The sequence below is a fragment of the Parasteatoda tepidariorum genome, chromosome 7, assembly GCF_982258835.1.
Source record: "Parasteatoda tepidariorum strain Cologne lab strain chromosome 7, Ptep-v5.0, whole genome shotgun sequence".
Classification (NCBI taxonomy): Eukaryota; Metazoa; Arthropoda; class Arachnida; order Araneae; family Theridiidae; genus Parasteatoda; species Parasteatoda tepidariorum.
This window is the reverse complement of record NC_141761.1, coordinates 72035878-72062074: the sequence shown is the minus strand read 5'-3', so window position 1 is coordinate 72062074 and position 26197 is coordinate 72035878. Positions and strand designations below refer to the sequence as shown.

Here is a 26197-nt window from a genome sequence, read left to right as displayed (position 1 = left end):
TACGTACAGTTTTGATCGCGAGTAACTTGATTTTGACCTTCATTTCTTACTTCAATCCTACGTTTGACGACTTTTCAGGAGTGTCGCTTAGAGAGTTTAACATACTTTTTATTTTTTTTTCAATATGTATTCTGTTTAAAGAAAACTGAAAATCACTAAAAACATAATTAAGTGTATCAGCTGTACTATAATATTATCTTGAATGATATTTTTCGTAAATATTGACGTTTGCAAACACTTAAAGTTTGTCGCGAAATTTTCGCACGTCAAACCGTAACCATCAAAAATTGAAAAAAAAGGTATACAATCCAATTCTGCGAGTTTTATGTTAGTGATATTCCAAAAGCTTATTTAAAGTAGAGCAAACTTGTATCATTATTATAGATGAATATTTTTATTTGCAGTATTTATAAATTAATCGAATTTATCCCAAACTGTCATTCGGTGAGGTAGCAGTAACGATGTCAAGACCGTAACCTGACGCAGATCTAAAAAGTAAATGTTAAAATCAGTCAAAATTTTGATCACACGTTTGTCATTGCCCAATTTATTTTCTGTGTTGTGTGCATCGCATTGCGTTGCATCGGAGTAAAGCTTTCGATCTATTCCCTAGGTTGTCCAGACCGTAACCCTGTCAAACCGTAACCACAGGATTAATTAATTGAATTTAACATATCAGAACTTAGTTTTTTCCCTATGTTTTATTAATTGAAAATATTTTTTGACTGAAAATAATTAAAGTAGGCCTTTTTATACATTTTATAAAAATTTAACTTAATATTAAAATTCTTCAATTCATTTATGATACTAATAATTTTTGATGAAAAATAAAGTGTAAATAAGGAAAATTCAAAAATTTTAATATTTTGTTTATACTTATAAGGGCATCGAAATTTTCGATGTTCACGATTATTTTCTAATATTTCATACATTTTCAAACAATCCTGGAAGTTTAAAATAGTGTGCCTATATATTTTTTTCTAAATTTTTTTTTATCGAAAAGATATATATATATATATATATACAAGAAAACACGAAGAAAGTTAAGAAAAACAATAAATTTCATCTATTGCGCTCAAGCTGCAAGTAAACAGAACTCATTAGATAAGTTCAAAATGAAGAATAAAACAAAGAAAAATTAGACATATGAAGAAAAAAAGAAAGGGGGGGGGGAATAATAAGTAAAAAAATAACAAACAACAGTTTATATATAATAAAAAAAAGAATGAAATTTTATTTGAAAAACCGGAAAAAAAAGATATAATCTTTTCTTCAGCCCCCACGATTATATCCGCAAAACAGAGTGCTTTCTGATATTGTATCAATAAAGCCAAAGCAAAATATATTAATACAATAGTGTGAGGAGCACTCAAAAAAATTTTTTATAAAAATAACAATAAATAAAATAGATCACAAAAAGTAAAAATAACATGTAAAAACAGAATATATATATATATATATATATATATATATATTACAATACTTTTTAAATCTATGCCGTAGACCAGACCAGCGGTGCTCAGAATCAATGTTCCGCAGAATCCTTGAGCTCCGTGGAAAGGTAACGGGGGTTCCGAAAGTAAACATTATCCTCTGCGAAACACTAATGAAATTTACATCCTATCAGTTTTTTATTATTTATTTAATATTGGTCTAACTGTTCTCAATATTTATTTTCGTCTTTTTGTTCATTTTTATTGAAATAAAAAACGCATTTCTGCTTAGACATTTTCAGTATATGCATACAATAAAATCAAATTATCAACTAAACTAGACGCTACTTTAGGCCAGTAAATTTAGCTATTTTATTAAATTAATCATTTTAAGACTAGTATAGTTGAAATTACACCATGTAAAATTTCATTCACTCACTAAATTTTTTCGCGATAATCAAAAAAAAAAAAAAAAACATTTATTTAATATTTTGAAAATAAATAATGGTGTCTTTAGTTGATTAATATTATGCACAATTGCTAATAAAATTTCTAAGAGGTCCACTAAAAGGCGGTCGGTGATTTATGGTTCCGTATCCGAAAACAAATTGAGAATCATTGCTCATTGCTGTAGACTAAAAAAAAATTGTTACCAACCTTTTAAGTGCAAATTGGAAGAAGTAAGAATCACATTGGAATTCGCCGCCATTAAAAATCATTGTTCCAGCAGCCATCGGTAGCATTAAACATTTGCTCTGAATTGTTGCTTTGAGGCTCACACTTGATCAATTCTAAAGTGTGAATTGGGGGGAGGGAGGAATAATAAAAATAAAACACAGAATTATGCATTTAATTATAAATGAGATAATGAAAACGCGCAATTTACCGATCTACCTTTCAGAGAGAATAATGGAAAAAAATAAAAGAATTTTAATTGTGTTGATTGAAGTGCAATCACATTATAAAATGTTTATTTATCCAATGCAAAAATGAAAAATAATTCGGTGTTTTTATTTTAAAACCAAACAAAAAAAGAAAAATATCGAATGAAAAAAATTTAATAGAAAAAAACTACTAAATTCATAATTTTTCAAACACGAAAGAGAAATGCTTAGAAGACTTCCTACTGGAGACTCTAGATTAAAAACGGAAACTAAGTTACTGAGTTAAATACTTTAAAAAAAAAAAAAAATTATGGGTCTCTCATTAAAAACAAAATAAAAGCGTAATAGCCACAAGGACGCAACGGAAGTCATGCCGGTGAGCTTACAAACACTTGAAAATCCAATAAATTAAAAATTATATTTACCTTTGAAGTATTAAATTTTATTTCAAATAATTATGAATAATGCTAATTACGGTTCAGATTGAATTTACTCCGATTCATAATTGATGTGAAAAAGTTGCAAAGTTAATTGAGCTCTGAAATTACGTTTTTTTCCTCTAGTGCTCATATATTTGATGTAAAGAATTTAAATAAAGATTAACATTGTATAATTTCCTTGTTTTAAAATGTTTTGTTCGAAAGTCTTTCTTATTATTTAATTTAATTATTTTTGGTCCACTGTAACACGTTAGATATGATTCCCAGTAGACCACCGAAGTCAAGCATCACTGTGTCACTAGTAGGTGATCAGTTTGATCAGCTTGTGAGGGATCTAGGGGGAACGATATCGGTCCTTGTTTAGCTGTTCTACCGAAAGTCCTTCATTTTATTCGCAGGTCGTTAGGCTACCAAAGCGTGAAAGTAAACCTCCCTGCAGAGTGTTAAAGTTGGGATGGCATGCCTTCGAGTTTGCAGACCATCGTCAATAGCATATTGTGCAGCTCTGGTGTAGTTTAAATAAATTACTAATGTACTTTGTTATTCCTGTTATTAAATTGTTGGTTTAATTAATTAAATAGATGAATAGTAGGATTATGCAAAAATATTCAGAAATGTCAATAAGGAGGATAAACTTTTAATAGGCGCCTTTCAATAGCTAATGTAACGTGAGGCTAGAATACAGGTTAGTAAAGATAACGTCAAGAATTTTTGATTAACATAAGAAATTAAAAAACACACATTTAATCATAAAATCAATAGTATAACTACAACCTGTAAATCGCAAGACACTAGGCTTTACTTGACTAGCTATATCCTTGAATTGCCGCGAGATGGCGAAATCACGAGAATAATACAATAGATGCAAAATTACTCGGCTACCGTTGTAGTTTCGTTTTCAGCTTTGTGTTGGTTACCATTGGCAGCATCAGTATTGGATGTAAACAAAAAGAAATGAAACTTTGCTTTCATCATGGCTGAAATTATTTTAAAGCGAAGTAAATGTTTAGTGTGTCTGTTTGAATGGAATTAAGATTATTTATACACTAGTTTAGTTTTTTCTTCAATTATTTAACCAGGCAAATGTAATTGTTAACCAGAAAATTCAATGTTTTTGCTGAAAAAACGAATTATTTACTCTACGACATTCAACAGTTGACATGGTATTTCTCAATCACTTTATGTTTATTAACATTTTGTTTTAATTTTAAATTCACTCGCGCTTGCTCGTTGTTGATATAAGATTACATTTTGTGATTCAAAGTTCGAGTTATTGGATATATTATTAGGGATGAGATTACAACCTTGGCACTCAACAAGTTTTGAATAATTAATTAATTGTGTAATCGGAAAGGCTCGTTTCATAGTTTAAATATTTTATCATTTGTCGATCATCTGGCATTTTTTTATTGTTATTAAAATGCGTATTGTTTATTTATGAGCATTTTTTTTCTGTATAATTATTCAAATATTATTTTTGAGAATTTTATCTGTGATTTTGCGTTCAAGATAATTAACTGGAATTTACTAATATTCTCTTGGTGTTTCGAATTTAATTTCCAATTATTTATTGTTGAAAAACAGACAATTGCAATTCTATTCAATATTTATTTTAACTTTTTCAAATACGGAGTATAAAATTTATATTTCATGACTTCACATTTATGTATACAAATTAATATCATGCATTGGAAGTTCGAGCTTTGGAATCAAGGGTATGTCAAAAAATCGGACCATCAGGGTACTTTTTTAAGACAATTAGTACTTTTCCTTTAGCAAATACAACTAATTTTATTAATTTAATTTAATTTTTGTGTGTTCAAAAATAAAAATGAATATAATATATGAAGATTTCCATATTGTGATTTGTGGCTGAATAATTGCCAAGTCTTGGCAACTTCTGGACAACCGCCCGCTAGAAACTAAAAAAAAAAATAATAGAAAGGGACCAACTCGAAAGGTTTAACTCGTATTCACCCCCAGGCAAACATCTACATATTCTTTTTTTAAGAAATTGCAAGTTTAAAAATCTATTTGGCCCCTTGGTGATTGTTGTTGACGTGACAGATCACGATATGGAAATATACCCTAATGAAATAGTTGGCAAGTCTAGTGTGCTAATATAATACTCACGTCAGAACCAAAGGAATGTTTCAAACTGTCAATTCAGGGCTCTGTTGTATTTTGAAAAGTTTTGTTGGTTCATATTTCAGGATTGGGGGACTAAAACCAAATGACTTAAAAATAGAACTCTCAATTTTTTGTTTTTAAATCATTTTAGTTTATAGATACTCTTTGTTTAGTTCATTTATAGATATTTTTAGATTTAGTTTGGATATTACTAAAGGAAAAAATAGTCAAATTTAATGTAGAAATCTTTTTAATTTTGAGTTAAATTGTTAATATATCTCTTTAAATAATGCATTATAATTGCTATAATCAAAAGCATGAATGAAGTGCTATTTTATATTTTACTTTTCTGTTTATTTTTAGAATTCTTTTATATTATCAGTGTAAACAAATTTTTAACATATGTATGTAGTGTGTTTTTATTCTAATGTTTTTAGAACAATGATGATATTAAATTACTATTTTCACTAAAATAATATTTAAAATTCAACAATATGAACAAAAACACATTACATATGAGGTATATAAACTAAGTAATGAGACTGATTTTTTCAAATATTTTTCATTCAAACAGAATTACAATTCAATATTGTCTCCTTCAAAATAATTCTTCTCTGAAGCCATACTGTGTCAGTGACAATTGTTCCACTTGTAATAGCAGTGTTGGAACTTGGATACTGGAATAGCCTTTATCTGTCCTTTTTTTTGCCTTTGAAAGGTTCTTCAATATTCAAAAATGACATCCCTTGATATGAATTATCGATCTCGGGAAGAAGAAAAAGGACAGGAAGACTTTATTCAGGTGAGTTATAAGGTTAAGGAGCCACATGAATATATTTATTGGCCTAAAACACATTTATTGACATGTTTGCTATTTGATCTTTGTTCTTGATATTTGATCTCTGTTCTTTATATTTGATCTTAATGATTGATCTTTGTTCTTGATGTTTGGTTATTGATCTTTATGTTTGATCTTTGTTCTTAATGTTTGGTCTCTTTTTGTTTTGTTTTTTAGTTCAGATTTAATTTATTTTTTGCAATCTGATGAAAGGTAAAATTAAACTGTTCTCTTGATTAGATTGGTCATCAATAATAATATGGAAACTCAAAATCAGTCAGTATTTTTATCAGTTTTTGAAGTTGAAGTCTTTTTGCTGCTTGCTCTTCTTTTTGAAAATGGCTTAAATTACTGAAAAAAGCTGGGTTTCTGATTTTTAAAAAAACTGTCTGTAAGCTTACTGGAGTTTTTATATATTTCCATTGCAATGTGCCCAAACAGCAGACCATTGTTCCATATTGATGTCCCCTATTTTTAGAACAGACTGCAAAAACTTATTTTGCAAGAATGATGACTTCGGACAATCATGCCAATCTATCAAGTTCTCACTTGTACTGACTGTGTAAGAGATGTTCACCTACCACCTATCTAATTTTGATATACTCTATAAATTCTAGAAAAACAAAATCAACAAAAATTAGAATTTTCAAAAATCTGTCCAACTATAAGAATCTGAGACTGCAATAAAAATAACATGAAAAATCTTCAAGTGTTTATTAACAACTGTTTAAGAAGAATCTTGCGTATTGAGTGGTTCCTTAAAATTTGTAATCTTACTATTATAATGCTGAAATCCTTAGAAAAGTAAGACAGAAACTGATTGATCTGGAAATTAAAAAATGGAAGTGGTTCGGTCATGTTCTACGGAAGCCTGAAAAATTTAAAGTAAGGCAAGTTTTTGATTGGAACCCTCTGGGCAATCGAAAGGGAGGAAAACCTAAAAGTACACGGCTCAGGGCGATTTTAAACAAATTGAAAACGATAGGAATAACATGGTTAGAGGCAAAATATTTGGTTGCAAATAGAGAGAGATGGAAAGCTATGATACAAGTCCTATGCTCTGATTCGGAGTAAAACAGATTATCTATATACATGTATCAAATTTTAGTGGAACTAGAGTTTCTACACCGATTGTTACATCACCAGTCTCATTACTTAATTTAACCATCTCGTGCATGTATTGAACAAATATTAACTGCATATATGCAAGTGTTTTAATTTATGATTTTTATTGTTTCAAAATACAATATTTAACTAAAATAAGTAGTATCCAGGATTTTAAAAAAATTCTCGCTGCTATTTTCATTCTACCCTTATATATTGATCATTTTAAAAAAAGCAAATTTTATGGAGAGAAAAAAATTGCCTTGGTTACATTATTTTGTTTTTGGTATAGGGAAATTTTGGTAGATATGTATATGAATAAATTTAGCTGGGCTATCTACCCACCCACCTGCAAAAGAGAACCCAATAAAAACCATATTTAAGTGGAGTTTTTTAAGAAATGACAAAAAAAGGAGTTGGTTTGCCAACCTTTTTTTTCCTTGTTATTACCACAGTAATTATTATAATTTCACACAATTTTAAATATTTTCTCAAATTATTTTATCATTTTTAAGTAAATGATCTTAATTAAACGCTAAAAAATTGCAACAAAAAAAATTTATATCTTTTTTTAATTTTTATTTTATGGAAATATATTACGTTTTAAAAAATAAAAAATATTATAACATAGCAGAAATGGAACATTTGTTGCATTTTACCAAAATATTTTAATCTCAATGATTTCACATAATATTAATTTTATAGGAAAATTCTGTAATTTACATTAATTAATGTTACATCGGCAAAGTAAAAATAAAATGAATGCCACATTGAGTTAAAAGTTCTGTAATAGTCTCTTCTGGTTCTGCTTCACTTGTTAAATGTCTATAAACTTCAATCTTTTTAGTGACCCAAACTGTTTTGCAGTTTGGACCAAACAAGTCCACATGTAGAAAACCTGCATGCAATAGCTGCTGCAATTAGGCTGAACAGTCAGCTAACTCAACCATAAAATGTGCAAATTCTTTTGTACTCCTCCACCACACTTTCCTTAAATAATAAGTGGTGTGGGTGTGCTTAGTCTTTTTTCTGAAGCAACTAGAAATAGCCACTCAGCATTTTTCTTAGAAACCCAAACCTCTGCCTCCTTCCTCATGTGTTTAGAAAGTTTTTTTACATTGTACAGTAGGGAACCGATTATCCGGAATGATCGGGACCATCGCTATTCCGGATAACTGATATTTCCGGTTTTCTGAATCGCTACAAAAAGCCTTTTTGTTATTGTTAAACCCAACAAAAAAAATTTTTTTTTGGAAATAATCTTAAAAAGAAGAAAAAAACGATGAAGGAATACACTAATGATTATTTCCAAAATGATGGTAAGGTAAACATCTTTCAAAAAAGAAAGAAAAATCCTAAAATCTTATGAGGAAAAAAACATTTTTTAAAAAAATGGCAGGAAAATTTATCGAATTTTGTTCCGTTTTTTTGGTTTTCCGGTTTTCTGATTTCCGAATAACGGGTTCTGTACTGTATTTCGTATTCAGCGTATTAGCTAAAAATTGGAAAGGGGTACGGGCTTTTCTCCGCTTTTCAATAATTCTTTCATAAGGACTTTGATTCTCAATTCTCTGGTTGGTTTAAGCTCTGGTTCTGTGTTACTTTTAGAATAAAAAGTTTTGTGTGACTGATAAGTAATAATTAAAGGCCATCTAATTTTTTGTATGCTGATAATAGTCAAAACTAAATTGTAAAAAGTGAAAAAAGAAGAGCTACTGGGTTGGAAAGATTATTGGGACTTATTCTGATAGGACTGTCTTTTAGTTGTCACATAACTATATTTTGAAATATCTATAAGACAGAGTTTAAATAAAATTAATTAATTGAAATTGAGAAACATTTTTGGCTATATCTCATCCAATAAAAAATGAAATAAAGCGGTATAATAATTTAATTTGTTTGTCAAGCTTTTTAAAATAAAATTTATTTTTAATTTATCTTCCAATATATGAACTGTATACTATTATAGATTTAGTAATAAAATTATATACTGTGTAATAAAATTATATAGTAATACACTATGTTATATACCAAAAAAATTTAAACCCTAATAAAGCCCACCTGAGTCAGGCTTTTTTGAAGAAACCCAGGCTTTTTTCACCCCTGAAATGTAGCAGCTCAACTATTTTTTAATGCTTATTTTATAAAATTATTATTTTTGTCAATTTTTAAATTAATAGTGGATACTGAACTTGTATAGTTATAAAATTTTGAGAGATATTAAAATTGAAGCTTTCGTTGAAAATTCTAAAATATCTAGAGCCTTGTAACTTTTCCTTATGGTATCTTCATATTTTTAGGAATCTGAGAATCATCAATCTGATTCGTTATCTGTGAATGTGAGACCACCCCTGTACTCTGAAATCCCAGGTACTGTACCTCTTAACACCGGAGCTGAAGGTGGTCCTCCTCCTTCTTATGAAGATGTTGTTGATCCTGAAGGTTGGTTTATTAGAAACTAATACAAAAAAAAAAAATTCTTTTATTGATATCACAGCTCGATATCAATGGTGGTCTTGCACCAGTAAAATTTGCTCAGAAGGTACACATTCTTACTATGCTGTTTACATATCTCTATGAGATATTTTTTTAAGAAAAAGTTAAATTTTATTGAAAATCTGTGCAATAGAGAAATATTCACAATTCCGATAAAATGAGACAGGGTGGTCCAAGGGATAGAGCACTCTCCTCCCAATGAGGTGACCTGGGTTCGAATCCCAGTGATGGCTGGTAGATACAAATTCCACACCCTGCTCACCCCGACTACATTACTGACTTAAAATATGCTCAGTGGTAGATGGATCATGGGTTAAAGTCCCCTTGTTCTCAGGCTAACCATTGGAGGTTTTCCTCTCTAATGCGGGTTAGTTCCATCATAAAGTCCTTCATGAAGCCAAATTCTCTCAATACTTGATCCAGCAGTTCCCTTGTGTTCCGGATTGGGTTCAAAATTATAAGGTGACTGAGTTGAATGCTGGTAGTCATAAGCTCAGTGCTGATTATAAAATCAAATTCCGACGAAATATTCTATTTTCTGACAAAAATATGACACTGAAGCAATATACAAGATCTTTACATGAATTGCTAGTCCAGGTGACTATTCATAATTTATTTTATGTTAGTGTTAGTCAAATTTTATCGATTCCAGACTACTGTTAATTTCAAGCCATGCAAAGATAATTCTAGATGCATGTAATATGTGTCAAAACATCAAAAATTGGTAGTTTAAATATTTAAATCTTTGGTACTAATTTACTTAATGTCAATGAAGTTATTCTCCTGAAAATGAAAGAAAATACAACATTATATAAATTTGGGTTACTATATTGGTATCAACGGTTAGAACAAGGCATTAAAATCTGTCCTGAAATAACAGTAAATCAATGAACTGGGACTAATATATCAGATATTAACATTTTCAGTATGGACTGTAGTACTTATTAATTTTCTTTATTAGTGATATATGCTTCCTTTAATAGTTAAACAGAAAACTACTTTAACAAAACTAGAAATCAAATTGTGTATCTTTTTAACTCTGAATTCATTTAAAAAAAAAAAACTTGTGAATTAAAACTTAAAAAATGAATCTTTTACAAAAATCCTATTTTTACCATTTAAGGACTGATTTCTAATTTTTTATAAAGAAAGTTTTTCTTTTGGCAGCACATTTTTTTACCATTGTTAATATTACAAATAATTATACGCATTTTAAATAATTGACATAAATTATGTTATAAAATAAGCAATTCTGAATTAATTTTAACTGTTTTGCAAATTTTGAAAGTTGATCCTTCTCAAAATGTGGTCCAGAGAAGCAAACTTTTTCACAAATCTTGATATTCCAAAATAAATGTTTGCAAAACCTGGATGATTCATAAATCAAAGAATTTTTTTATTATTATTGAGTCATAACTTTTCATGGCTGTAAAGCTGGTGACTTTCCTGAAATAAGACTGTTTCTTACATGCTATTCTATAAAAAAATGAGCTCACAAAAAAGAAAATTTTGCCCTGAGTCATAAAGAAAAGAAAGTAATTCTGATCTAATTTTTCATTCAATCAATCCAATCTAGTTTTTGATAATATCTAAATGATGATGCTTCATTATATTTTGCCCAATTTAATGTTATTATGGAAAACTTCAGTCTTTAGATTGTGATGAAATATTATGTTAGAGGAAGGGAAAAAAATTATTTTTTAAAGAAATAACAAGGTTCTCTACCTGTAGCCATATAAAGTGCAAAACAAGTTTTTTATGACTGCAAAAAAAATTAATTGTCGTAAGTTACGCTCAAAATGCTTCTTGTTAAGTAGTAAATGTTATTAGTAAACATTTACCATGAAACTCTTAATTATTAATACTGGTCTTTTGATCTTTATTTTGATAAAAATAATTATGTGATTTAATATTTATTTTCTCTTAAAATATAGCTTCTCCTCCAACCTATCAGTCTCTCTTTGGTCAAGTACGAGAAGCTCGAAAAAATTCAAGCAATTTTATAGATTTTCTGCGCAAAGTTATTGTTATTTTACTTGGGACAAGTAAGCATTGTTTTACTTTATTCAAAATGTTTTACTTTAAAAACATAACATAATGGTAACACAGAAAAGAAAAGTTTCTTTTATTTTAAGAAAGAATTATTAAAGCCAATTGCTTTGTTTTCTCTGAAAGTCTTATTCACTAATTGCTTGTGGAAAATACAAATTAAAAATGCTAATTCTTAGTTATTGTTTGCTATGCAATCTATTGTCTAATATATTTTTATTGGAAATTTAAAGATATTTTTAAATATAAAATAGGATGGCTTTTAGTATGCATATAATCTATTTTATATGCATATATATTTCTTTAATTGTTATATTTTACTTAATGTCTAGGGCTCATTCCTAACCTTAAAAAGGGCAGGGTGCTAAAAATTTGAAAGGGCACTCTATCCACACAAAAAGAGGTCATTGTATTTCACAAAAAATTACTCGATTCTTAAGAGACTCATAATATTAATTTAAAAACTTATGTATATTGGGGCAAAAGGCATGCTTGGGTGAAATTTTCGATCTAAAGGGAAAACAGGGTCTCCCTCCTTGCTTGAAGAGGTTAAGAAGTCATCTATGACTTCTTGAAATAAGTGTTAACTTAAGTCATGACAATTTAATCTTGATTATTAGGATATTTTTTTTTCTTTATAACTCCTTAATTTAAAATTTAATTTTTGAGAGATTTTGAATAGCAAGAAAAGAGTTCCTTCCAAACTTACAAAATGGTTTGAAAATTTTACATAAGCCATATAACATTTTCATACATATTTTCTGAAAACAAAAAAAAATTGCAAACTTTTTTTTCCAAGGCAGTACAAAGATAAGTAATAAAAATATTTAACTTTCTCTTATATTTTTGTTTTACTGTCAGAATGCATGTGTGCGTTAGAGTGATTTTCAGAGCTCACCCTAAGCGTTAAAAAGGGCAAGGTGTTTCCTCACAGAAAACAACACTCACTTATTACCATTTAAATTTATCAAAATGTGTAATATTATAAAAAAACTGAATTTTATCCTCAATTTTTAAATTACCCTCTTATACTATTTTATGTGTATATTTCACAAAGTTAATCTCACTCTTTATCAAAATAACCCAATAATTTGAAACTTTGAAAAGTAATAGAAGTCAAGCTAAAAAGCAATTTCTGTGCATAAATTTTCTTCAAAAAAAAATAATAAGCTATAAACAACTTGAAAGGTTTTTTTTTATATTTAAACTGAAAATTGTGAGAAGATAAACATTTAAAGGTGCAATTTTTGAATAAAAATTATTTATTAAAAAAAATAATGGTAAAATTTAAAATCACTAAAAAACTCAATAATAACCACTCCTCCGACATAAAAGATGTGAAGATCTCTGGGCACTAACTCTGAAATTTTAACTGTATAGCAAGACAACATAAGAAAAATGAAATTAAAAAATCGAAGGAATGAAATTAGAAATTAAAGTTAAATAATTATCAATAATTTAATAAATCATAAGTAGACTTTTCAGTCAAACAATTGTTTAAGAAAACAACCTTTTCCTGAAGAAAATAAAATAAAAGGTCTGTGTTTTTAAGAGATGGTGGCTGATTTTTACAGAAAGGACAAGAAGGGTGCATTTATAGAGATCAAAGGGCAGGCTGTCTTCTAAGAACGCTTAGGAGAACAAAGTGATTTCCTTTCTCATCTGTATACATGAAAATATCATATTTTAAACTTTAAATATTACTTTAATGCTATGAATTAAATAAGATATAAATAGATGTTATATGCAATTCAGTCTCTTCTTGTATTTCTTTGTGTGTGTTTATATAATATTTTAATTGAAATGGAAAAAAGAGCATAAAAGCTATAAATCAACTTTATCTGCTATTCTAAAAGAATCATATATTATATAAATTTAATTTTTGATTTTAGAGAATAATCTTTCCATAACCATATAACTTTAAAATTTTAAATCTTTCATATTTTAACTCAATATTTCAGGTCCGAAAAAAAAATATTAAAATAAACAAAAATCAGATTCTTTTTTAAAATTTATACAATTTAAGTTTTAAATTAATTAAAATAAATCTGAAATTGAAATCTTCAGTATTGGATATTTTTACTCAATAATTCACTTTAAAAGAAAAAATCAAATTTAAATTTTGAAGGAAGATCAAATTTTTCTAGCACTTTGCTTTAAACAAGTAAATTAAATTATTGATAGCTATAAACTGAATCTGAAATTGAGACATATTTCTACAAAAAGTTTCATTGTAGAAAATGAATTTTAACATAAATATTAGTAAACCTCAATAATAATATCAAAAAGTATGTATTACAGTTAATACTTTGACTTGTCTTTATGAGGCTGTACCTGGAAATAATAATATTTCATTTTCAGTTTTTAAATTTTGTGATTATCAAAATCTAACAAAAATCTTTTAAATAGTTACCTCTTATTTGCAATGTAGTGTTTGAATATTATTTCTAATCAGTTTAGTATTCACAATTGTTACCTAAAAACTAAAATACAAATTCTTTCATTGTTTAAAACACATTCATTATATGAAATTCTAAACATTAAATGAGCTTCTAAGCAAGCCACTACTAAATGCAAATCAATTTTCTATTGCTTAATTTTTCTTTTTTTTTTATTTTAAAACAGTCTATAGTAATAACACCCATAAGTCTTCTTGGTGCTCAATAAATAATTAGCCTTCTTAGTATAAAAGTTGTGAGGAGCATAAATCATAACTAAGTTGTTTGTCAGTTGTAAAAAGTTCATAGCTTCACAGAAAAAGCCTAAAACACTGGAGTTTTAGCCATGCAATTATAGTGTAGATGTCTACACAGAAAGCCCTTAAAAATAGATGACCAAAGCATAGCAATATCAGCATAAGAATTTTTATAAATGCGGGGTATTCTGCATTTTACCAATCAAGCCTTAGTTATAATATAAAGGCATCTTTCAATTGTACATCTTTCACAGTTAGATGAGAGAAAAAGCAGCTATTGAAGATTCTCTCTTCTTGAAAGGACATGGCGTTCTCCAAAAGTATCCCCTGGGCGTCTCTGTTTTTTGGTGACTGTTTTCCTCTTCTTTTTTTTACCTTCATAATTTGCAAATTTTTTTAATAAAATAAATACATTCTTGAGGGTGTCTACTTCAAAGTTGTAATCTGTAACGCGAAATTCAGATATTAGCATTAATAGCCATAGACATTACCTCTCGCAAATGCTCCATTTACGACCGAATATTTCATTGTGGTAAGTAAGTTTTATCTTATAAAATATGTGTCTCAATTCAAACTACTATAGAGTTGTGAGTTTTCAGTTCACAAATATTAAAAATGCAGAGCAATAGTTTTAGACATAAAGAGGGAAATTTACTAAATATACATCACACAAAGACTGCAATCTACGCTAATGTCTCTGTTTGTTTTTGTAGCCTAGTGGTAGCCTTTAAAAAAATTTTTAAATTGGGATAGAGGGATAAAGAAACTCTTTATGTAAATAAGCCCAAATGTCATTAATGCAGATTTGAATATGTGGTGGCAAATGAAGGATTAAATGTTTGAAAATTCTTACATGTTAGATTACTTGTTAGCCCATTTGTAGTATAACTGATGCATTTTTATTCACAGTGAAATTTTTATCAAGAGTTTTTAATTTTGGTATAGTTAATATACGTTTAAATAAAACTAATTACTAGTTTTTTTGGTGAACAGTTTTATTTAAAATTTTCATTAATTAGATACAGATGAGCTCCTAATTTTATTACTGTATATGATGTTTGGGAGAGACTGGGGTTCGATCCCCAATGGCGGCTTGAAGCCCACCCAGCTTCAGATCAATGGATGCCATTTTGTCTAAAAGTAAAGACGACCTGTACTTAATGCTGTCCACAGTGTCACAATTATGCCATTGGTCATGAAATTATGGAGCCTTAACCTCAATGGCTCCCCTAGTTGTGGGAATGCTTTACTTTATATGATGATTGGATTATCATATAAAGTAAAGCATTATGTATTTTATATTTCAATATACAGCAATAATAGTTAGCTGTTTAAAAAATAGCTGAACTTTAAAACTCTTTTAATATATTTGATTAAAATCTAGAGCAACTAAAAAATAAGACGTCAATTGATTTATATGTATTTTTGTTTTAGTTGGATGCAGTATAATTTTGGGTATTACTATAGTTGTACCAATTTCAATGGTCATAATTGGTAAGTGGCATACTGTTTTATTTTATTGATTGTTTTATAAAATCATTAAAATTTTTTATTTCATCAAATTTTAATATTTTAAATAATTGTTTAATTAATCCAATTGTCTATCTTTTGTATATTCTTTTTTAAAATTTAAATAAAATTTTTATTTTGAAACATTCTGTTCTGTTTAAACTGTTCTAGTTTACATTCTGATTTATTCTTCATTTTTATTTATTTTTTATTAATATGAAAGAATGTAATACATTTTAAAATATTCATTGTTATATTTTGCAAAAATAAAATCTTTTGAAATGAAACTTCACAGCTAATAACATTTACTCCCAAATAATACATTTTAAAATTATTTGCTTAGTTAAATAATTTTTTTTTTTTGTTGGCGAAACATTACAGTTAAAGCTTTATAAAGAATATTATTTTATTGTAAATTTTAAGCACTATAATATCCTAAGAAAATTTTATCACTGGCATTTTCACTGGTTTGTACATATTTCCACTGGTTCATGCTAATGCCCAGTTAGATCTGTTTTTATTTATTTATTTATTTTTTTTTAGTACTTAAATATTTATGATGCAAAATAAATTTTTCAAATAGGGTGACCCGGGGTAATTCACGATCACTCTGTTTCTGGGGTAAATAATGATCACCTAAGTTTTATTTTTAAAAAATAATTTTTTTCTAAATTTGAAACATGGACAAGAAAGCTTGTACCCTTTACTAAGGTATAACTACATTTACTTAATAATAATTTTTGTTTAATCTAACAAAATAAGTATCTTTTAAACTGCTTTCTGTATTTTCCATTTCAAAGATGGGTTTCAAAAAGTGCACATTTCTGCAAAGATATCCTTCCTTCTCTTAATAATAAATATTTTGAGATACTTTCTTTTTCTTTGATATGAAAATAGTGTAAGCTCTTGTTTAATTGTTTCACATCTACTGTAAACATTATAATTGATTATAGGAAACTATATCAAATGTTGCCCCCTACAGATGGGGTAATTATTGATCACTGGGGTAATTCCTGATCATTGTCATTTCTTTTCATAAATAGTATTAAAATAAGCTAATAAATAGCTAATTGTCTTTTCTTAAGTAACAGTTCATATTTATCAAGTGGAACGACTATAAAATATATTTTAGCTCAATTTAATCAAAAAATTTGTTTTTAACCGTATGCTAGACAAATGTGTTCCGATTTGTCTTACCTTGCTTCTATCTTAATTTTACGTGTGTACATTGTTAGAATAATTTTTAAGTTAATAAATTAGCCTAATATAAATATGGTGAGAAATTATAAGCCTAAAAAGGATACTCAGCTTCAAGAAAGCAAAATTAGTTCTAGTAATTAAAATTTCTTAATTAGTAAATTTCTTTTAATGATTGAAAATGAAAATTTCAGTGTGAGAGCTGCTGCCAGAGCTGTTGACATACCTTACTTAACTTTACACTCTCCCTTAATGAAGTTACAAAATCCAGCAAAAGTACCCCATGTGGGAACTCTTTCTTATATTCCAGCAGAACATGAAAATGAGTTGGCTGCTTGCCTAAAATGTATGGCACGATTCAAAGATTTTTGGAAAATTTAAAGTATTAACCTTTATTTCTGCTTTTTAAATAAATCGTTTTATTAGCTGCTTAAGCATATATTTTTGGTTTACTTGTTTGATCTTGATGTCTTATTTGTTAATTACCACTGTATAATTATTTTTAAACAGCCCCTTTATGATAAAAACTGGTGATCAGTAAGTACCCCAGAAGTGATCAGGAATTACCCCAGAAAGGATCAAGAAGGGGTAATTCCTGATCATTAAAAATTTAAAATATTTTAAATTCTAATTAGATTTTTAAACAAAACAAGATATCCTAGGACTCATCTCATATAGCCTCAAACTTCCAGTAAATATTATAATTCTATCTTGAATAGTTTTCTTACAAAATAGATGTTGCAAAATAGAATCTACCCCAGGTCACCCTACAATAATAATTAAACTAATCGCAGTGTGTGTGCCTCCAAACCGGTATTAAAGTTATCAATCTTGAAATACACATACTATCTTTTTTTTTTTTAATTAAGTTACAATGAACTGAAATTAGTTTTAAATAGTTTATATTTAGATTATGTTGACGATTTTATTAGCAATCTTTATGTTAGAAAAAAGTATATTTTTAATCATAAAAAAAAAAGTAGCCTGTGTAGTAGTTGAAATAATTTAGTTCTTTTATTTCAGATTTATTTTAAATGTTTGTCTAGTCATAATAATTTCTCATTTTCATTTACAGGCACTCAATATTTTGGAGAATGTCCTGTAGAACAGTTTATTCCTATTTATTTAATTGTTGGGGGAGCTTTTGGAATATTTAAAAATTTATTGGGGTACATTGCACGTTGTAAAAAGAATGATGATGAGCAAGAACATATTATCCATCGATCTCGAGACAGTATAATAAACTGCTTTTTATTTGCCTGGTTCATTACTGGTGAGTTATATTATTCTGCTTTGTGTTTTTTTAATTAGTTACTTTTATTTATATTGAATCTGTAGAATTACTTAAAATAAAATTGATTTTCTTCCAATTATTACTATCATTATTTAAATATTTTCTCCGATTGAAATACGAGTACTGTAAGATACTGATAAAGCATCCCCACCCCAAAATTTGCTGATAATCACCGCGATGTTGAGGGGGGAATAAATGGTAATGAAGAGTGCCATTTTAAAAAAAATTATCTATATTCGGTCTGGCATTATTAAGTGGGAATTACAAAATATACAGTAAAAATAATAATAGCAAAAGAAAGTAAATGTAAACTTTAATTAGTAAATCTATCTTACCTTTACAGCTATCCTTTATTTTTAAATCTCGGCACATGCAAATTGGTGAAAAATATGGAGGACAAAATATTTCATAAAAAGAAAGATAATTTATTTAGTTACATTAATCAGAATATGAAAATCCATCGAAAGAAATATCAGAGTCATGGTCCAAAATAAGGTCAATGCACTCTTCATTCAGTTCATCAGTAACATCATTGTCTATAGATGTGACATTAACTTCTGCTAATTGGAAATTAAATAGCCCATCTTCGCTTCCATCCAATGCGTTGGATATACCACAGTGCTTAAACGAGTTTGAAACCGCCTCTTTGGAGGCGGCTTCCCAAGCGGCTGACACGAAACCAATCACATCTTGTCGAGTTGATTTTTTAAATTCCCGGCAAGGTTCTTTTGTTTGTTCCTAGACCACCTACTCTCTTCGCAATGCACTTTTATAGGATGCTGTCCAGGAAACATCTGCTGGCTGCAGAAGGTTTTTGCACCCTGCCGGAATCAAAACTATATTTGTGTACAGATTTTTTAATTTTTTACAGAGACTTGAGGTTCCATGAATTGAACCGAGATCCAAGATAATTAATCTACTTATGTCATTCTCATTTGTACCCCAACTTCCCGAAAGGTTAGTCGTCATCCATCAATTGAGAGAGCAGGTAACTTTAACATTATGTGGAATTTAAGTCTTTAGCAAACAAGGTGGGATGTGTCCTGTCGGTTCTTTTTAAATCACATTTATAGGAAGTTGATGTCCAGGTGCAGTTGCTCCTAGCAGGACTGTAAATCCTTGCTTTTTGCATCTGCTGTTAGAGATTCTTACGGTGCTTTTTCCGACAGTATCATTTGTCGAGTGTATGGTTCATCAAACCCTTTCGAAGTTTGATCCTTATTTTGTATATTATATGGCATGTAATCATTTTTCATCTTCAATGAACGGATAGCTTGAATGAAGCCATTTGCAGCTTCCACGTGATCAGCTGACCTCTTCGCATTGAAATACCATATCTTTCCCCCCTCATTTTATGTACATCGACGATGGCTTGAAATCTGAAAATTCAAGAGTAGCTGCTATTTTCACAGCTTCTTTGAATATTCTGCTGGATACAGTAAAGCCAATTTACCATACTTTTTCTAAAAATTCGAAGAGGGTACAGTGCCCGCCGTTTATTGAAATCAATTTCGTTTTATGCTCTTTTGATTTTATTAAGCGGCTGATTTTATTAAGAGGCGATTCAACATTTGAAAAAAAAAATCACATTTTTACGATATATTCTAAATGCATAGACTTTAAAATGACAACATTAATGCTTTATTCAACTAATTTAATTATTTTAATAAAGTAAAACCCTACATAAAATTAAATTTATAAAACTTTTGCAAAAAACCGATCAATGGATGCTTGAGTTGCACTATTTGAAATTAACTTTTCAACATCATTTGAGAGTTTATAGAAGTTTTCATAGTTTTCGATATTTCCTCCTCTTTGTTCTAAAGCTTGCCGCAATACATTAAGTGCTTTTCTGACTTCCGTTGAAGATGGCACTGATGAGTTTATTTCATCTTCTGAGTCTGATTCCTCCATTTCTTGATTGGAAATAACTTTGCAATTTTTGATGTCAGTAACAATTTCAGAATCAGATTTTTCTCCTGATGTTTGTAAGTTATCGTCAATAGCTACGTAACGTGAAAAATTCTCGTCCATTTCATTTTTTTCATTGCTGAGCATTTCTTCGAAACAGTTATCAGCTCCATCACCAGTGCTTAATCCACACTTTTTAAAGCAATTTGATATTGTTTGGGTTGAAACAATGTCCCATGAGTTACGAATCAAATGCATTGATTCCAAAATCGTAAGGGATTTCGATAGTTTGTTTGCAGTTAAGAGTTCCGAAGAGCTGTCACAGTCTATGTCACTAATGATTTTTTGAACAACCATTTTTCTGTAATGAAACTTGAATGATCTTATGATTCCCTGATCAAGGGGTTGAATAATAGCTGTAGTGTTGGGTGGCAAAAACACTAATTTAATGTTTTTCAAACTCAAGTCCTCATCAGCAGGGTGCGCAGAACAATTGTCTAAAAGTAAGACGACCTTTTCATTTTTCAGCTCCTTGTCCCATTCAAGAAGAAATTTTGTGAAGATGCTGGATGTCATCCATGCGTTATAGCTGTTGGCATAACTGGTGGGCAGGTGTTTTACTCCTTTAAAACATCGAGGTTTTAAACTCTTTCCTATCACTAAAGGTTTTTTTTTCACAGTTCCTGTCATGTTGCATGTTAGCAGCACGGTTAGTCTTTCCTTCATTTTTTTACATCCACCAGTCGATTCATTTTTAAACAGCAGTGTGTGTTCAGGAAGTGCTCGGAAAAATAATCCTGTTTCATCTGTGTTGAAAATTTGCTCTGGTTTATAGTCTTTGATGAGTGTTGGCCACACGTCGTTTACCCAATCGGCGGCAGAGCTAAAATCAGCATCTTGCTTTTCACCATGCAATTTACGATAGACAATGTTGTTGCGTTCTTTCCATCGGGTTAGCCACCCATCTGTAGCTTTAAAATCAGAATCACCAAATAAGTTAGCAAAGTCCTGTGCTTTGTGAAATAAAATTCCACGGGAAATTGGAATTCTTCGGTCGCGTGCATTTTTGAACCATTCTAACAGAGCCATTTCAATTTCTTCCGATTTTCCTTCACGCTTACGCTTTCTTGACAGATTTCCATTCTTTTTTATTTCCTCTGAAATATTTATCCTTTGTTTCAGAATGTTGAAAAGAGCAGTTTGAGAAATCCCTAATTTAATTGAAGCTTCACGTTGACTACATTTAGGAAGCTTATCATAGTTTTGCAACACTTCGAATTTATCTTTAAGACTCAAATCCTTCCTTTTCGGCATGCTGATAAAATTTAACACCAAACGAACTTAAAAATGATATGTGCTCTAACTCTAACTACAATTTACTCAAATGGCTTAAATAATATGGAACATGCGCACAGACAGTTTTTGGAAATCTATTCATGTTCTCTGTTAAGATAGATAAGAAAAGAAACTTCTCTCCCTTCTATGGTTCATTCAATACGAAGTAAGATAAGAATTCAACCCCCTGTTGAGTGAGATAGGTTTCTCCAAACTTCATTTAAGTCAAGGAATTGACATTGTTAAATTGATTTCTATGAACTCGCCACTTACCACCCACATTTTTCCTTAACTCTTACACTATGTATATCACAGGAAAGTGCTAACCACACCTGTTTCACAGGTTTGTGAGTAACTGTGCTTCTTCTAAAAAAATCTTTAAACTTCGAAAAAATAAAATTTTATAAATAAGAACAAAAAAATCTGAAATATTGCACTTTTGATTTATTATGTAGTCAAAATTTTGATTTTAAAAAGCGGCGGTGTTGATTTTATTAAAGGATGTTTTTAACATGTATTAATATTGTAACGATTCGGGTCTTGCCGATTTGATTTTATAAAGCGGCTGATTTTATTATCCGGTGATTTTATTAGCGGCGGGCACTGTATCATCTAACTCCTCGTATAAAAGTTTTCTCCCAGTGATCAGTTTCCTCATTTTTTTGTTCGCCATAATCGTTAGCCAATGAAACTTCTTTAGTAATCCACTCTCAAATCGTTTTTCTGTCAATGCCGAAATGCCTTGAAGTTCGGTGTGTTACTGAACCATTTTCCTTATACCGTTGGGTGACTTCCAATTTTTTAGAAACGGTGTAAGAACTTTATTTTAGGCATCGTCACAAATCTGAATAAAGACTGCAAATCTTTTTCTTTCTTTCTTTTTTTTTTTTTTTTTTTTTTTTTTTTTTTTTTTTTTTTTTTCCAATGGCAGGCACTGAATTTGTATCTTTGCCTATACTATGCCAGAATTGTTGCTCATTTCGCGTTACCCAGTGGGCACCTGTGAGCCAAAGTCACGGAGGCGAGCACCGTTGCCCACGCCACACTGCCACAAACCCGTTTATAGGGTGGGCCACATTCACACATCATACACACACACACAACAGAGGACAGCACAAAGAGAGAGGGAAACATCCATGCCCAGAGCGGGATTCGAACCCGCAGCCTATGGCTTCGCAGTCAGGCACGCTAACCGCTCGGCCACCTGGCCGGCAGACTGCAAATCTTGTTGATGATGATCTCAATAAATACTGATTCTAATCTGTTGTTGTTAATCTAGTGTTAATATTTCTTGTTTAAAAACCATTCAAATTGAAACATCAGTGATGCAATCTTTATTAACTTTAAAATCATTCTGGACCTCGGACCTTGAATGGGGGTAAAGCAATTAATTTTTAAAATTCAACTGAAATCATCTGTAGACATGGGTAAGAAGCAATCCACGCATTAAATTGAGATGCTCATTAAATTATCTAAAATACATGCTGAAATATTCGCTAATGACCTAGGAAATGGTTAAAATTGGGTTACCTTTTAATTGTTTTATTTACACTGAAAAGAAATATTTATGAGCTTTGTTTATTTTTAAATTAGAGCCTTTTTCCTGAAATTCATAAATAATCTATAACTAGGTATATCAGATAGATAAGTTGAACCAAAACTTTTGTGTTGGTGACACCCCTGTAAAAATTGTTTAATTGTTTGCTGATTTATTTTTTGTGCATTTATTTGGAAGTTTATTGTTCATAAATATCAAATTATTAATGACTGGATAAAAATACTAAATACATATTTTTCCCATTTATAATTTGAGTATAAAACACTACTACATTGAAATTACTCCTTAAATCTGAATGTTCACTTAATTTGATCTTTTTTTTTTATTGCATTCAAAATAGTTGAGTGAAAATGTGAAATATTATTATGATATTATTGATAGAATGAGTTTTACTTTGAAGAAAATTTACAAAGCATGCTATTTCCTTATGAAATTTTTTAGAATTATTGTATCAAAAAACTTTATGGAATGAACATTTGAATCCCATGAGCTCTTTATGAAATGTAAAAAATAAATTAAAACCAATCTCTTATATTCTATTGCATTAACACTATTTTCCCAATTTTTTAATTTTAACCTTTATTTTTGATTTTTCATTTTTGGAAAAGTACATGTGAAAGTGTTTTGTAGAATGATTTTTTCCTCATCAATTTTTACATACCTTCGTCCCACTTAGTTGCATATCGGATAATCGAATAATCCGTTGATACGAATAAAATTTAATGGAACCAATTCATTTTATATGAAACTAATGTTAAATTTCCTCACTTAAATTTATATCTGTTGTTTCTAGTTCTCGCTTAATTGCATAAAGAAGAGGTACGGAAATGAAAAAAATCTGTTTATTTTGAAGAAATGTTTTACCAGCTAGCATGAAATTTTAAGTCAAAATAAGAATGCAATTAGTGGTCACTTCAATAGGTACTGTTCATTTGCTGCTCTGAATAGGTGCTAGGAATATAATTTAAGAATTAATATCTTGCTGGCAGTTATACTTTGGAGTGGAAGAAGGGGTTTTACCCCCATCCTTGACTTAATTCACTCTCACATTATTTAGAATGTAAAAAGGTACAGAATGATTTCTTTCACAGTGAAGCACAGTTATTCACTTATGGTTATTCACTTCCTGCTGTGCTATTAGTTTTGATAAGAAAAGGTTTCAAAAATCTTAACACACTAGCCTATAGCATCTTTCTTTAAAGTAGAATAATCATTGCTTGCTCCAGTGAATACAGATAAGTGTGAAAAGGAATGATTTGAAATTATCAGAAAAGAAAAGAAATAAAAGTTTTGGGAGAAATAAATTTCAAAAATCTCAAACTGAAATAGCTAACTAATTTGGAGTTTCTTAAATTTCAAGGACAGAAAAAAAATATTTAAAGTATTCGAAAGGAATACGCAAGTAATGAAAATTCTTAGTAAAAAAGAAAGAGAAAATCGAATTTTAATAAATTGACAAATTTTTTCGAAAGGAGCAAAATAATATTATATAATTATTTGTCATCAGCATAGATTTATTTTTATATAACTTTAAATGAGATTTATGTTTTATAATACTAACACAGACAGTTTAAATTGTGGTTGTTTATTTATCATAAAATTGAGTTTAAGATAAAACACTATGCCGTAGGGAACCGATTATCCGGAACGATTGGGACCATCGCTATTCCGGATAACTGATTTTTCCGGTTTTCTGAATATCTACAAAAGCCATTTTTTTTATTGTTAAGCCCAACTAAGAAAAATTTTTGGAAATAATCTTAAAAAGAAGAAAAAACGATGAAGTAATACACTAATGATTATTTCCAAAATGATGGTAAAGTAAACATCTTTCAAAAAAGAAAGAAAAGTCCTAAAATCTTATGATGAAAAAAGAAAATTTTTTTTAATTGGCGGGAAAATTTATCGAATTTCGCTCTGTACTGTACTATGCATTAGATACCATTAAAAAGTAAAATTTCCGTTAGATTAAGCACTTAAAATTGAATAATGCACTTCCCTTTCAATTAAATGACCCACTTAATTGAATAGTATTGGCTGGAACCAATGGTATTCCTTTAAGCAGGGTTGACTGTACCTATTTTGTGCAATTAAATTTTTTTTTTTTTCATCCTTCAACAGGATGCATATGGACATACAGAGTTTATGAACCAGAATATGAAGATATAACCAGCCCATTTTACTGTAACAAAACATTATATCTGTTCGCGTTTTGGCTTGTGACAGCTTCCTTTATACTGTCGGGCCTTTTAACCATTTTCTGCACATGTTTCATCGTCTCTTCTGTAGTTACAAACATTGAATGATAGACAGCAAATGCATGTGGTTGTACATAATCCTGAATCTCAAGATGATATGCCTAGTAATTTTTACCTTTTTTAAATACACTTGCCAACTCTTGGTGGTTGCAGTGAAAGTCCAAATTGTTGCCATCCTTAGAGACTTAAAGTGCTCTAGCCAAAAAGGTTGTTGTACAGGTAAAAAATGGTTACAGTTTTATTTAGTTACATTTTCATCGTTAACAATTTTGTTAAAGTTTATACTGTTATGAGATGCATTATATTTAATTTGTACTAGTCATACATAATTAATTCCTTAATTTTTTATCCTATCAGTACATAATTAATAATATAACTATTTTTATTGTTTTACTTCATAGTTCAGTACTAACTTCTATTAATTATTTTTTGAACTTTGTAACTTTGACTACCATAAGTTCTTTTTAAAAATAAAAGAAATTGAGAACATGATGAGGTAAATACATAACATATAATGTATACAGTTGAGTCCCGATTATCCGACTGTGGACCGCTACTGACTCGGTTAAAGCGAAGAGTAGGTATAGATGTAATATAACAAATACAAAATCTATATGAGTACACCACACACAATTCATATTATAATTAAAAAGCTTATTAAAAAACACTTAAAGAGCATACTTTACAAGAATGAAAGAGTTTTACTGAAAAAAAAGTCCTTAATCGTTTTTTGTTTTACATTACTTCGGCGCTTTTCTGCAGCAATTTTTTGCCATTTTTTTACTCCTCTTGCTCTATATATTCAATAACACTTTTGATAGCTTTTATTCCATCTGTATGAGAGATTTTTATATGTTGATTTTCATCATTGCCCTGTCTTCATCGTCTTTGTTATATGCATTTTTATTATTGACAATATTAACAATCATTAATTCGAATCAAGTTGTTTGATTTCATTTTCCTAAGTGTTTGGAAGATAAAATGCAGTTTGTTTGTTTTTCTGGGGTAGTTTTTAAAATAAAAAATAAACTAGAACAACAAAAAAAATCCTTTAAATGTTTTATAG

General features: G+C 29.3%; 1 protein-coding gene across 2 annotated transcripts; it reads left to right on the top strand.

The window, feature by feature from the left end:
* The first annotated feature begins 3697 nt into the window (after positions 1-3697).
* Positions 3698-25322, top strand: LOC107441670 (uncharacterized). Of its 2 annotated transcripts, XM_043055571.3 has the most exons (7): positions 3698-3920; positions 5462-5689; positions 9130-9271; positions 11260-11370; positions 15504-15563; positions 17851-18048; positions 24995-25322. In XM_043055571.3, exons 2-7 carry the CDS (start codon positions 5624-5626, stop codon positions 25177-25179), a joined length of 762 nt encoding a protein of 253 aa, XP_042911505.1. In that variant the 5' UTR covers positions 3698-3920; positions 5462-5623; the 3' UTR covers positions 25180-25322. The 2 variants fall into 2 exon arrangements, with proteins under 2 accessions (XP_042911505.1, XP_042911588.1); XM_043055654.3 differs by lacking the exon at positions 5462-5689 and having other exon boundaries at positions 3700-3920.
* The last annotated feature ends 875 nt before the right edge of the window (positions 25323-26197 follow it).